Here is a 13,866-nt window from a genome sequence, read left to right on the forward strand (position 1 = left end):
AAGAATTCCACGATGCAAATCGTGACCGCATTGACTCTGATGAGGATGTTGAAGAAGTCTGGACTGATCCTTCTCCAGTTGCAACAATTGTGGAGGTTCCTCAGGTTACTTGCACTGATATTGTTGTACATCAACCTAGTCAATACACTAAATGGACACAAGCACATCCAATTGAGCAGATAATTGGAGATCCAAGTAGTGGGGTACAGACTAGAAGAACCACAAGTGAACAATGCTTGAACGTCACCTTCTTATCACTGATTGAACCGAAGAAGATTGACGAGGCTATGGCAGACCCAAGATGGGTAGAAGCAATGCAAGAAGAGCTTATCCAGTTCGAAAGGAACAATGTTTTGGAACTTGTTCCTTCTCCACCAGAGTTGAAGAAAGAACCCATTGATACAAGATGGGTCTACCGAAATAAAATGGATAAAGATGGCAATGTTGTTAGAAACAAAGCCAGATTGGTAGCCAAGGGTTATTGTCAAGCAGAGGGTGTTGACTTTGATGAGACTTTTGCTCCAGTTGCTAGACTTGAAGCCATAAGAATCTTCTTGGCTTATGCAGCCCATCTGTAGTTCAAGGTCTACCAGATGGATGTCAAAAGTGCTTTCCTAAATGGAACATTGGAAGAGGTGCAATAGATAATACCTTATTCATTCTGAAAGAAAAAGGTAATATCTTATTGGTACAAATTTATGTTAATGACATTATATTTGGATCAACTGATGATGTAATGTGTAAAAAGTTTTCAAAAATCATGTCAACTGAGTATGAAATGAGTTTAATGGGTGAATTAACATTTTTCTTGGGTCTTCAAGTTAAACAAACCAAAGATGGTATTTTTATTAACCAAAAAAAATATGTCAGAGATTTGTTAAGAAAATACAAATATGATTCAATCCCTTCGAAAACTACACCAATTGCAGCACCATTGAATTTGGACTCTGACCCAAATGGCAAATCAGTGGACCAAAAAGAATATCGTGGAATGGTTGGTTCACTGATGTATTTAACTGCCAGTCAACCAGATATAATGTTTGCAACATGTTTGTGTGCCAGATTTCAGGCTAACTCAAAAGAATCACATTTGTACGTTGTAAGCGCATCTTCAGATACCTGAAAGGGTGTCATATCCTTGGTCTTTGGTATCCCAAAGGCTCAGGGTTAGATCTAATGGGTTATTCAGATTCAGATCATGCAGGTTGTAAGATTGATCGAAAATCAACAACCGGTGGTTGTCATTTCCTTGGAAGAAAACTGGTGAGTTGGACCAGTAAGAAATAGACTTCAGTCTCTATGTCCACTGCTGAAGCAGAGTACATTTCTGCGGGCAGTTGCTGTGCCCAGATTCTCTAGATCAAGAACCAGTTATTAGATTACGATCTAAAATACAAAAGAACACCAATCTTTTGTGACAACACCAGTGTAATTGCTATTTCTCACAACCCAGTGATGCACTCCAGAACAAAGCATATTGACATTAGGTATCATTTTATTTGTGATCATGTTATAAAAGGAGACATTGAAATTCATTTTATCCCTACTGACAAACAATTAGCTGATGTTTTTACAAAACCTCTCGATGAGAAAATCTTTAAACATCTTATCAGTGAAATGGGAATGCTAAATCCTTGAAACTGGAGAATTTGTTATGAACGCACTAGTGACACTGATGAAGTTCTCCAGCTAAGGAGGACCAAATGATCTTTGCTTACCAGGCTATCGAATACCTTTGTGATACTATCCTGGCACTAATTAACATCTGGGTGATTCTAGGGGAAAAGACTCAAAATATTTTTCTGACTAAAATTGTTTTTGTTTGAAAAATTGCAACTGGAGAGTTCTCCAGTTGAAACTGGCACTGGACTAATCTTCCAATGTATATGTTTGGTCTTGTCTTAGAACTGGAGGTTAACTAGATTTTCATAATGGTAAGAATACTTGGTCAATTTTTGTGACACGTGATGGTACTCGAGTGTTTTAACTCACTTACAACTGTCACATGATGTGTCACCACCATGTTGTAAAAAGATGCACTTTTTTATTGGGATTGTGGTAAGATAGTGGGCGAGTGGGTATATAAGTCGTCGTAGCATTTAATGCTGACACGGAGAATTAAATGTTTTATTTCAAAATTCGAATTCATTTTTAACAAAATATCTTAAAAATTGATTTTTGGCAATAAAATATTTTGGTACTTCATTGGGATTGTGATTACAGCCTATATATACCCCCTATTTACTCCGAAACTCATTTACTTCTTTTCAGATTCCTTCATTCAATTCCAATCATCAACAATTGCTTCATTTCTTTCTCTTTTCAATAAATCAAAAACCCTAATTCCTAAATTCAATTCAGTTTCAATTTTATCTTATAATAAAATGGCTCCTAAATCATCCCGCAACAGAGATATAAATCTGCTTTCTGATCTATATGCTCCAACACCAGATGTTAAACAAGCATCTGGTGCCCCCATCAAACCCTAATTCAATCAAACTAAATCCAAATAATCCTTTGGCAAGTTTGGTGGGAACCCAGGGGAGCAATACACTGATTGGGGGAATCTGAAAATTCTTAAAAGATTCTTCTATTGGCCCATCCTTCTCTGCTAATTCACGCAAGATGTTTCATGATTACTTGTGTGAATTTTGGTACACGGCCAAACTCAATGGAGACTGTTCTGCTAACACTTTCACACTTAAAAGTGGAACAGTTGAGTGTACCATATCCGCGGAAACATTGAGGGACACATTTAATTTGAACTACTTAAGACCTGGAGAATCACCAGTAGTTGTCCCTCAAAATGTCAACTTTAGACAAACCCTCCTTGAAATGGGTCATAAGGAGTGTCTGGAAAATGGTGTCCTTAATACAAAAGGTGCCATGACAATGAAGGGCCTCACACCATCCTGGAGGTACTTCTTTATTCATTTAGTGGCAAGTATGGGCGGGAGTTCTGGTGGACTTGACCAGATAAACTTCACAAGCAGAAATGGCCTACTGCTTCTTGAACGGATTGAGAGTAGACTTTGCTGACATCCTGTTCAGAAGTCTGGTGCAGAAACTGAAGGGCACCAGGGGATTATGCATCCCATTCTCCAGGTATCTCTCTCTTTGCTTCAAACTTATCTTGGGCAGTGACCAATACAAAAACACTACTTCACCCTTCACTGTCCCAGATTTGTTGAGGAATCTTGATTCACTTCAATCTGAAGCCAGTGAGGTCGAGATTCCTAAAAGAATGCGGCTGGCATTCGTTAAAACTGATGCACCAATACCAAGTGAGTCAAAAAGACAACTGGGCGGGCCTCAAAACAATGAGGGACCCACCGGTTTGTCTGCTGGAAATGTGACAATTTCCGAACCTGGGCAACAGTCTAACCCCTCCAGCTCCAGCTTGTCAGTTCCTTCCACTATCACTGGAGACCTCCCAACAGATCTCCAGGTAGCCAAAAAGGCAAAACGTACACAACGTCTTAGGAAAAGGTCAACACTTGCCACTGGCAGTAGAGACCCTGCCAGCCCTCCAGTTTCCTCTCAACAGGAAACTGGAGATAGTCAAATGGGAACACCGCAAGCAACCACCCTCAAAATTTCTGTAGCAGAGGGTGGTGAAGAGATTACTGGGTCAACCCAACCCAGATTAGAGTCCGTGTCAGCACTTCCCTTGCAGTGCCAAATTTCTGACACTTCTATTGCACGAACTGACGACGTCTCTGGCCAGTCACTACTGGAGATTGAGGTTCAAATCTCTTCGGCCAATGTTATTTTGGTTGAGGATAGAGCAACCACTACTGAGGCAACCCCAGTGACCTCAATCCAAGGTGAAGTTGTTTCGACAACTGAACCACAAACTGGTGAAACCTTTCATGAAACTGAAGAAGATCATCAGGAGTCTGGACCACACGTCCAGCCATCTCAGTCATTCATGGATTTGGGCATGAATGTTGATGAATTCCAGTTGGAGTCTTCGGACTCTGAAGGGACTGCCTCTGATCAAAAGATGGTTGATTTCTCTGTACAAGATCAACCCTCTTCATCTCTTGATCTGCCCCTAGAACCACAAGTTTCAGTTTCCTCCACTCAACAAAGAGCTATTGAAATGCCACCGCCACCACCTCGCCAAAGATCATTGATCTCTTCACTTTTCGTGCCTAGAAATAGGCACACTCCTCAACCGCCGCCGTTGTCCACACCTGAGCATTCTCAACATGGACAACAAAATGATCTCTCTATTCCTTCTTTTTTACAACTCCTTCTATTTCAACTTCTGCTATTGCTGGTCAGTCATCTGGGGAGGCTTCTTTTACCTTGCCTCCTCCAGTTGCCCTAGTAGCATTTGTTGCTGGTCCAGTGACCCCCTCTCCTGCATCACTGGATAGTCAATTTGCCACCTTTCAAGCCGACATCCAAAACCTTATCCAAAGGATGGAGGATGTTCACAAGGCAATTGACAAAAACACTAAGTCCTTCTCCAGATACAACAAGGACAAAGTCACAAATTCTAAGGTTGTTGATCTGGGGATCAACAAATTTGCAATCAATGAAGACTTGGTGTTCAAAAAGCTCAATGAGTTGGTCACTGGCTATAACAATCTGGCCATCTCTCTCAAGGAAGCCTTTGACCTTACTCAATCCAAAGTCACAACATCTATCTCCAACTTGCTGGGAAATACTGTCAGATCCTCAGAAGTGGATCTAAAGGAGATAGAGCAGTAGGTCAAGGACTTATTTGATCGACCTGGCCTCAATATGGAAGAGCTTGGACAACAAATGGCGACTTCAGTTAGCCAGAAGATTGAAGATACTTTAGTTAACAGAGAAGATGATTTGATTAAAAAGGTAATGTTTGAGATTGCCAAGATACCCCCTCCTCAGGATGATCTGGCCCCTGTTACTACTGAACTCAGCTAGTTGAGGGGTGCTTTAGATAAATTAGAAACTGAAGTCTCTTCCCACACTACATCCATTGAAAAACTGGTCACTGAAGTGGGGGAATTGAAACAGAAAGACAAGGAACCACCAGTGGCACAGGATAATCTCTCTCCAGATGTTGCTACATTGTTAGAAGAAATCAAAACTGGTCAAGCACAAACTGTTGCTAATGTCTTGACTCAGTCTGGAGAGACCAACCATCGTTGGAGAACATTCAGAATGATGTGTTCAATCTTCAAAGAATGCAAGGACATGCAGTCGTGGTAGCCTCTTGACCGCCTGCCCAGTAACAATTCTGACTGGGAGGCCGTCAGAAAAGGTCTCGATCCTGCCAAGGGGGAAAGAACTGTCCTTGCACCAAGATTGTCTGGTGCTGGTACAAGGCCACTGGTGGAAAGGCATGTTGTTGTTTCTGGTACTGATGCTAGTCAACAAGTGATTGAAGAATTTGAGGATGTTGGAGATAGGGGGAATGTTGACAAGGGAAAAAAGATTGCAACTGTCGAATCTGTCCAGTCGGCCACTAATGTACCTCTACTCGAAACTGGAAATGTTGACATGCTTCCTCCAGTAACTAACAGTGAAAGTAAAAGATTAGCAAGAATTGGTGATGGCATCAAAGAAAGAAAGAAACAAAGAAATGCCAACCAATTAGCTGCTAGGGCACATTTGGAAGGATTGAAGTTACTGGATGTTAGTGATGCCAAACTGTTAGGCATGTCAACTGAACAATACTTGAAGGTAAAAAATGATGTCAGGATAGTGGGCATGTTGAATGAAATGCTTGCAATAGAGTTGGAATTCAACTAGTTTCCTTAAATGCTGTCAACCATACTTATACGACAAAGTTGGAATCCCAATACCAACTTTGTCTATAAATAGAGGTCTTTGCACAACAAGAATACAACTTTGCATATTCAGACTTTTGCAATATTCTTGGTGAACTTGTGTAATATTCTCTCAATCGTAAAAGGGAACATTTCACAACTTTAAGTGTTTCGATTGTGAAAGAGAATTTCCAAGTATAGATCATTTGTATTTCATAGGTTCTTAGGATATTTACATTTATGTATTATATTGGTTCCGCAACAACCTTGTATTTTATTTAACATCAATAAATAAAATACATTTGAAAATTACAACTTGGTCTCACCATATTTACTTTATTGTATTTACTTATTGCATTGTCATTTATTTATTGTCACCAGTTAAGTAATCTAACCAAGGACTTGGTATACATTCACTGTAACTGGTCGTCTCCATTTCAGTATTTATATTGCAAAAAAATCTCACCATTGACATAAAGGTGTCTTCAGTTAGTACCATCTCTTGAGTTGGGACTTATATTTTTTTATGTTTCTACTCTTGATTTTTATTATATGGTTTGATTTTATGCTTGAGAGCATTATTAGGTTGATTAACTTAAGGATCTATCATTTCTCTTTTGATATAAATACGCTTTTAAGCTATTAATTGGCAATGCATGCGGCATGCTTTCAATAGCTGCTATCATGTGAAAATTTGGCATGGAAATTATATCAGGGAGGTAAAATGAAATTTTTTTTCTTTCATAAAAGTTGCTAACATTTCCCTTTATATATTTGTTCACATATTTTTTTTTTCATTCACATATAAAATGACATAAAATTGTATGTTGTAGAAGAAAATTTTTTAAGAAATCTTCAAAGTAGCCTTTTGTGAACTTGTAAATGAATTTATTCACGTTTGTTTGTGCACACGTGACAAACAGCTATATATAAGATTTTGAAAAAAAAATTCTTCTGCAACATATATTTTTATAACGTTTCACATGTGATCCAATATGAAATTTAGAAGTTCTCACGATTCTTACAAAAATACGAGTTCTCAAAATAAGGCTCCCCTAACTTTAATAATCAACGTGTTTATTTTGACTTTTAAGTTGTCGGGTCAAATTCATTACATCTAGAAGCCTTTTGCCCGGGTCGTTTTAAGTCATATGGGATATAGCCTAGCGGGTCAGAGATACTTCCGGTTTTACTTAAGTTTTTGAGTTCGATATTTGGTATGACAAACTTTGGGGTTTTTCCTTCCGAATACTTGTAACGGCCCATAGTTAATATTTCGTTGTTTATGGTACATATAAGGTTTCATCATTATACGGTGAGATTTTCCAGATTTCGTATACCGACTTGATGTTCGGAAAAAAAAAAACTAGACTCGTGAAAATAAATATTATATTATTGAAAAAATCAGCACATGTATATTATTTCAATTCCATTCAACGTTTTAAATTTGAGAAATCTTATAACCAGCCTTATGTATATAAGGTATTTATTTTTCTTTACGTGGATAACGGTGTTACATAATTAACTGTTCAGATTATTATTGTTCACCTATACATGTTTGAATCATTCACTGAGGGAACACAAATTTTCCAAGTCGTCTGCTGACTAGACTTTCTATTAAGTTTGACTAATTGCCAAGCTCTTTATTTGTGGAAATCAGCAAAGTTGAGCATCCGTATTAAGTAGTATAAGCTAGCTAGAAGCTCATCATATAATATCACCAATTATATGAATAAAAACATGATCATAATAATTACTCAGCTTTTAGTAATCTTTTTAATTCTTCCTGTTTCATATGGAGCTGAATATACTTTAACTGTGAATCAATCTCTATCTGGTGACCAAACAATCATCTCGGAAGGTGAAAGATTTGAGTTGGGTTTCTTCAAACCAGGTCAGTCTTCCAAGTATTACATCGGCATTTGGTATAAAAAGGAATCTACTAGCACTTATCGGTATGTAGTTTGGGTTGCAAACAGAGAAACACCCATCTCTAATAGATATAAATCTAACTTAAAAATTATAGGCGGTAACTTGGTGTTACTAAATGAATCAAAGACTCAAATTTGGTCTACAAATTTGAATACAAATGCTACAAGTCCGGCATCACTCGTTCTTCTTGATGAAGGTAATTTAGTTTTGAGATATGGATCAAGTTTAAGCCCACCAGTATGGCAAAGTTTTGATCATCCAACCGATACCTTCTTGCCTGGTAGTAAGTTTGGATACAACAGACGTACTAATACAACGCAGGTCCTTACTTCATGGAGGAGTTGGGAAGATCCTGGAATGGGACTCTATTCTTTAGAGTTTGACCATACTGAGAAGCAGTATGTACTTAAGTGGAATAACTCTGTACAATACTGGACTAGTGGACCTTGGAATGATGAACATAAAGCATTTCCTCAAATGACGCTCGATGGTATGTACTATTTAAGTCGTATTGACAATGAAAACGAGAGCTATTTCACATTTTCCTCATATCCTGGAATTAAATCTAGTTTATGGATAGACGTATCAGGGATGATTAAACTGGAAACTTCCCCTGGTTCGGAATTGTCTTGGTCTCAACCACGTGAACAATGTCAAGTATATCCTCGTTGTGATGTTTTTGGTGTTTGCAATTCAGAAAGTTGGCCGTCTTGTAAGTGCTTAACAGCATTTACGCCTACATCAAAGCGCAATTGGATTCTGAATGATTATTCCGGAGGGTGTATGAGAAAAACTGAGTTGAATTGCAGTGTTAAGGAAAAAAAAGTTGAGTTCATTCTAAGTTATGCCCTGGTTGAACATCTTTCGTTTCTTGAAAATGAAACTCTTGCAATGGATGAATCAGCATGCAGGAGATCTTGCTTGGATGATTGCACTTGTGATGCATTTAGTTTTATTTTCAAAACATGTCAGCTTTGGAGAAATACACTTGTATTCGTCGCAGACGATCCAAATAGAAAGACATTTCTGTTCAATATCAAAGTTGCTTCTAAAGATCTAGTAAGTCCTATGACGAATATTCGTGGAAAGAAAAACAAGAGCAATCTGGGAGTTGTTGTAGGGTCTGTTGTAGGTGTGATTTTTGTCTTGGGATTAATTTTATTTATTTTTCGTATGAAAGAAAAGATATTTGTTGGAAAAACAACAATGATGGGATCTTTAATGGTGTTTGTCTATAGAGATTTACAAATAGCCACCAAAAATTTCTCAGATCGGTTGGGAAACGGTGGTTTTGGTTCAGTTTTCAAGGGTGTACTCCATGACTCATCCATTGTGGCAGTAAAAAGGCTTGAAAGCATTAGCCAGGGAGATAAGGAGTTCAGAAGTGAAATCAGCACAATCGGGAACATCCAACATGTTAATCTTGTACATCTTTGTGGATTCTGCGCAGAAGGTGACCGTAAGTTACTGGTTTATGAGTACATGCCTAATGGTTCTCTACATTCCAATCTTTTTCACCAAAAACAAGATAATGTACTAAACTGGAATGTTAGGTATCAGATTGCGATTGGAACAGCAAAGGGGTTGGTTTATCTTCATGAGAAGTGCAGAGATTGTATAATTCATTGTGACATAAAGCCAGAAAATATACTTTTGGATGCCAATTTCTGCCCAAAAATTGCTGATTTTGGTTTGGCAAAGCTCGTTGGTCGAGACTTCAGCAAGGTTTTGACAACAATGAGAGGGACACGTGGGTATCTAGCTCCCGAATGGTTATCCGGGGTTCCTGTGACAGCCAAAGTAGATGTTTTTAGCTACGGAATGATGCTTTTTGAATTAGTACACGGTAAGAGAAATGCAGAGCTATCTGAAGACATGTGTTTTACGTTCTTTCCAAGTTTGGCTGCAAATATTGTTATATCAGGTGGTGATATCCTTAGCCTACTTGACACAAGGTTAAACAGGGAAGCAAACGTTGAAGAAGTCACAAGAATATGTAAAGTTGCATATTGGTGTATCCAAGATGATGAAGACAGCAGGCCTTCAATGAGTCAAGTGGAACAGATTCTTGAAGGAGTTTCTGATGTGAAGATGCCTCCGATCCCTCAGTCATTCCAGTTTTTGGCAGATGACTCAGAGGACTTTCTTTTCTTTGATGAGTTACCCTCAACTGGGCTCACAAGTGCAGATATAAAGTCCCATTGCTGAGGTAATAGTTAATTGCAAAGAATTGTATCTGGTCTTTTGCTTTTTTTATTTTATACATACTTTCATTTGATCTTATAATTAACTTATTTTTAACTTTTCTTATTACAGGAAAAGTGGATATCAGTACTTTTTTTATACACTTTTTTTGTTTTTCCTTTTGTATTCTGTCAAACTTCCTTTGTTATTTGGGTGTAGAATCGCAGATGCATATCTATTGAGTGCGAGTTATGCTACAAGTCTTTAAGTTTGTCTAATTGTTATGCTCTTTTCTATGGAAATCAGCAAAGTTGAACATGTATTCTAGAATTTGATTTCTATGAATGGTAATTTTCGTAGATAAATGGTATTTGACCAAAATTTGTTTTTTATTCTATGCTTTTATCCGTATAAATAATTAATATTAGTGATATAGGAGGAATATAATGTTATAATATGTTAGTTGCTACTCCATTTTTCTCAACTTTTGATACAATTTTTGCCCACATATTAGATACACCTTCCATTTGGGCCACTACTTTCAACTTCTACCATGTGCTTTTAAAGTAGTTACAGTTCAAAGATAAGTGAGGTATAAAACTACGAAACTGTTTGCAAAATGAACACTTTGCTTTCATTTCTACTTCATGATCCTGTAGTGATTCATTTTCTCATGGCAAAGCAATGTCTTGGTATGCATTAGGGACATCACTTCTCATATGTTAACTGTACCATTAATTCCTTCTCTGTTTTCCCAAAATATGGTGGTTGGTATGATTGTTAAGATCAGGGGTGGGGATTGCTACCACAACAGGGGATTTGATTGGCTTCTTGGTTGTTTCCATGATCAATCACATATCATTTCATAAACAGTACATTCAACATCCATGTCTTACCGTATCTATGCATCTGCTTATTATGTTCATATAGCTACGGTTACCTTACTTCCTTAATCCATTTGATCATTAAAGAACATCCATGCCTTACTTCTTTAATCCTTCTTAAATGCAATATCTCAAAGATGTTTAGTCATTAGTACTTCATTCCATTCGTTTAATGGTTTTAAGTCCTCAACTCCCTTGCAATTTAGTTCTACACTTCTTCTACAAGTATCTTTTAGAACCACTTTTACCATTCTACTAGTCAAGTATTTATGGAACCATAGGAAACCTTTAAGAATTGTGTCTACTTCGTCTGTTACAGGTTATGGTAGCATAAACTTAAAGCCGATTAGACATACGTAGAGGATAACACGACTGCAACTACTTACAGGCTACCAGCATTACTGAAATAGTCAGATAGTTAAATCCAAGCCTTTTATAATTCAATTTTAAATAGGATATAGCCTTATATGCATGTTATTTATTAGCTAAGGCCGTCAACCTGGGTTGAATTACAGTTTGTTAACTTTATTTTGTTCTTTAACGATTTCACTACTTCCCATTTTGGGTCAAATTTTCAGAAATCGCATCCTTCTAAATTTATATTTGTTATCTGGCTTATATATATCGAAAGATTTTAACCCACCAACGGGTTAATAGCCCAGCGGTAAGAACGTCCGGCTTGGATTTGGAAAGACCTAGGTTCAAGTCTAATGGAACAAGGTTTTCCACATATGTGTTATCATGCATTTGGGCGGACTATTAGAGGGTTTTCCTGACCCAATTAAGATAACATAGTATAGGTCTTCAGTTGTAATATTATATCCGCACAATGTAACAAGAAAAAAGGAAAGATTTTAACCCTCGCATCAAGTTCATCTTCAGTTGTAATATTTATTGATCGATTTATAGCTACAAAGAATAGAAAATAATGAATTGAATTTTGAATTATGACCAAATTAACTCTTAATTACGCCATATTGCACTCTGGAGGCAATCCTTGAGGAAATCTTTTGGAATCAGAGCAGTAGTTGTATATCATGTAATTCTTTTGAACCCAACTTAGTCTCTCTTGCTTTGTGTTATCCAATTCCTCTGACAACCACGCCTGATTCGTGTCTGAGGACGATGGAGAAGCACCGCAAGACGATTTCCCAGAAGCCACGACACACGCATCCGCCTTGAAGTTTCTGTAAGAAGCGGTGAAAGGGGCGTTACTCCAGTCGGTTTTCACAAGCCCACCCCTTGTTGCCCAGTCATCAGCATTCCATAAGCTAGAATGTATCCTCATTGATTGGTTTTTTGGAAATGGTACTCCAATTGATTCTGCATTCTTGAACTCCCTAATAGGTGTTTCATCGACCGAAAATCTGGAACAAGAAAAAGTGACAAAAAGTAAAAATCAATGGTACATAAAAATAAGGTGAAAATGGGCATGATGCAGGGGAATTAATATCAAGACTTACATGATGCGTTGAGGGTTCCAAAGGATGGAATATGTGTGAAAATCGGCAGTTGGGTCGAACCACAAATAGAACTGTTGCTCTCTATTGCCTTTGCCTTGACTAAACACATTTGTATGTAAGATGTATGGATCACCACTCAAGTTCCCCAAGAACTCGAAGTCGATTTCATCCCAGTTTGATCCCTTTGAAGACAACTGCAATAACAATAATAACACCACAAATTATAAATCAATTTATATATACATACGGTCTTAGGTAGCTAATGATAAATATATATATTTATAACTTACATAATATGCAGTGACAGTGCCAGCAGAATTTCCAGGTACAAGCTTGAGTTGCATATCGATTTTGCCAAACAAGTACTCGTTTCTTGATTCAAAACCCGAACCAGATGATTTGTCAAGGGAGAGCGTTAATTGGTCCGCGTTAAGTATCTTACCGCGGCCATCGCCCCAAGTGATATCAAACTCATTGTAGAAGTTAGCAGAGACAAGTGAAATAGTCATTAGAGATAGTAACATAAGGAAAAATGTTGTAGAAGCCATTTGGAATGTATTTATGTTTTAAGTTTGTTTGGTAAAGTTTGAAGTGAAGATTTGAAGTGTGAAGAGTGTTGTATTTATAGTGTGTTTAAAATTTGAGGGAAAGCGAGGAGGAAAGTGAGATTATTTGAAGGATTTATTAGAGTTGGTGAAGGGATTTTGGCTGTTTACAACTGGAGGGTGGCTACTAGTTTTGGGAAGTATAAAAAGATGGTTAAGTTTTGCTTTTGTATTCTTAGTTGTCATGAGGTTATTGATATATATTTTTATTGTATGTATTGCTTATAAGTTATTATGATTTTTTTATTAACGAGTCGACATATTTGGGGATTGAATTAAACATTATATTAGTTTTTCCAAGGTAATACCTTAAATAGGGGTAGAGATCCTCTAACTTTACCTCTTAACCCCTTAAGTTACCTCTAACTTGTTAGAATCCTCACTCCTTAAATAGTCCTTAGTACAATATTAACATTAGAATTATCACAATAATAATTGTTAGTTCTATGGTTTTGCTATATGTGACCCTTTTAATTAATATGCATTATACAATTAACATAAAATTCAGATACTGAGATTTTAATATAAGAACTAAAAATTTTAACAGAAGTTAAGTAAATTTACCGTTTTCATTATTACTATTACTCATAATATTGTATAGTAATAAAGTTATGCATGAACTCTTTTGATTACTCAAACTTAGAGCACTAAGAGGGTGTTTAGAATTACGTTTTATAGTAGTTATCTGATTATTATATTTGTAGTGGCTCATTGATAAGGTCTTTGATTTTGGAGGATCCACCTAGGTTCGAGTCTCACTACTTCTCACATTTGTGGGAGTGGATTAATAGGGATTTTTCAAGAGTTCTGTGTTTCATCTCAGGCATGCGTGTAATTTAGAAGTAGGAGTAGAAGTAGATTAAATGGCGTTTACAAAAAACACAAATAATCTAAAATAGTATTTGTATGAAAAACTGATTATTTGCTATGAAAACGCAGTTTTGAAGAAGCAGGTACACATGCTTTTTCAAAACTTGAAAACTCATAATCTATTTTAAAAACGAACAATTTTTTTTGTAATCGAAATACCAAA

At 37.0% G+C, this 13,866-nt stretch overlaps 2 protein-coding genes across 2 annotated transcripts; one reads left to right on the forward strand and one right to left on the reverse strand.

The window, feature by feature from the left end:
* The first annotated feature begins 7,505 nt into the window (after window positions 1-7,505).
* Window positions 7,506-10,220, forward strand: LOC122591447 (G-type lectin S-receptor-like serine/threonine-protein kinase At2g19130). The gene is made up of 2 exons (XM_043763716.1): window positions 7,506-9,906; window positions 10,014-10,220. The coding sequence occupies exon 1, from the start codon at window positions 7,506-7,508 to the stop codon at window positions 9,903-9,905; it is 2,400 nt and encodes a 799-aa protein (XP_043619651.1). The 3' UTR covers window position 9,906; window positions 10,014-10,220.
* A 1,406-nt stretch (window positions 10,221-11,626) lies between these two features.
* LOC122591367 (probable xyloglucan endotransglucosylase/hydrolase protein 23) lies at window positions 11,627-12,827 on the reverse strand. The gene is made up of 3 exons (XM_043763635.1): window positions 12,519-12,827; window positions 12,229-12,422; window positions 11,627-12,132 (listed from the first exon to the last, which is right to left on the reverse strand). Exons 1-3 carry the CDS (start codon window positions 12,774-12,776, stop codon window positions 11,733-11,735), a joined length of 852 nt encoding a protein of 283 aa, XP_043619570.1. The 5' UTR covers window positions 12,777-12,827; the 3' UTR covers window positions 11,627-11,732.
* Window positions 12,828-13,866: the final 1,039 nt, after the last annotated feature.

Source organism: Erigeron canadensis, chromosome 3, assembly GCF_010389155.1.
Source record: "Erigeron canadensis isolate Cc75 chromosome 3, C_canadensis_v1, whole genome shotgun sequence".
Lineage (NCBI taxonomy): Eukaryota > Viridiplantae > Streptophyta > Magnoliopsida > Asterales > Asteraceae > Erigeron > Erigeron canadensis.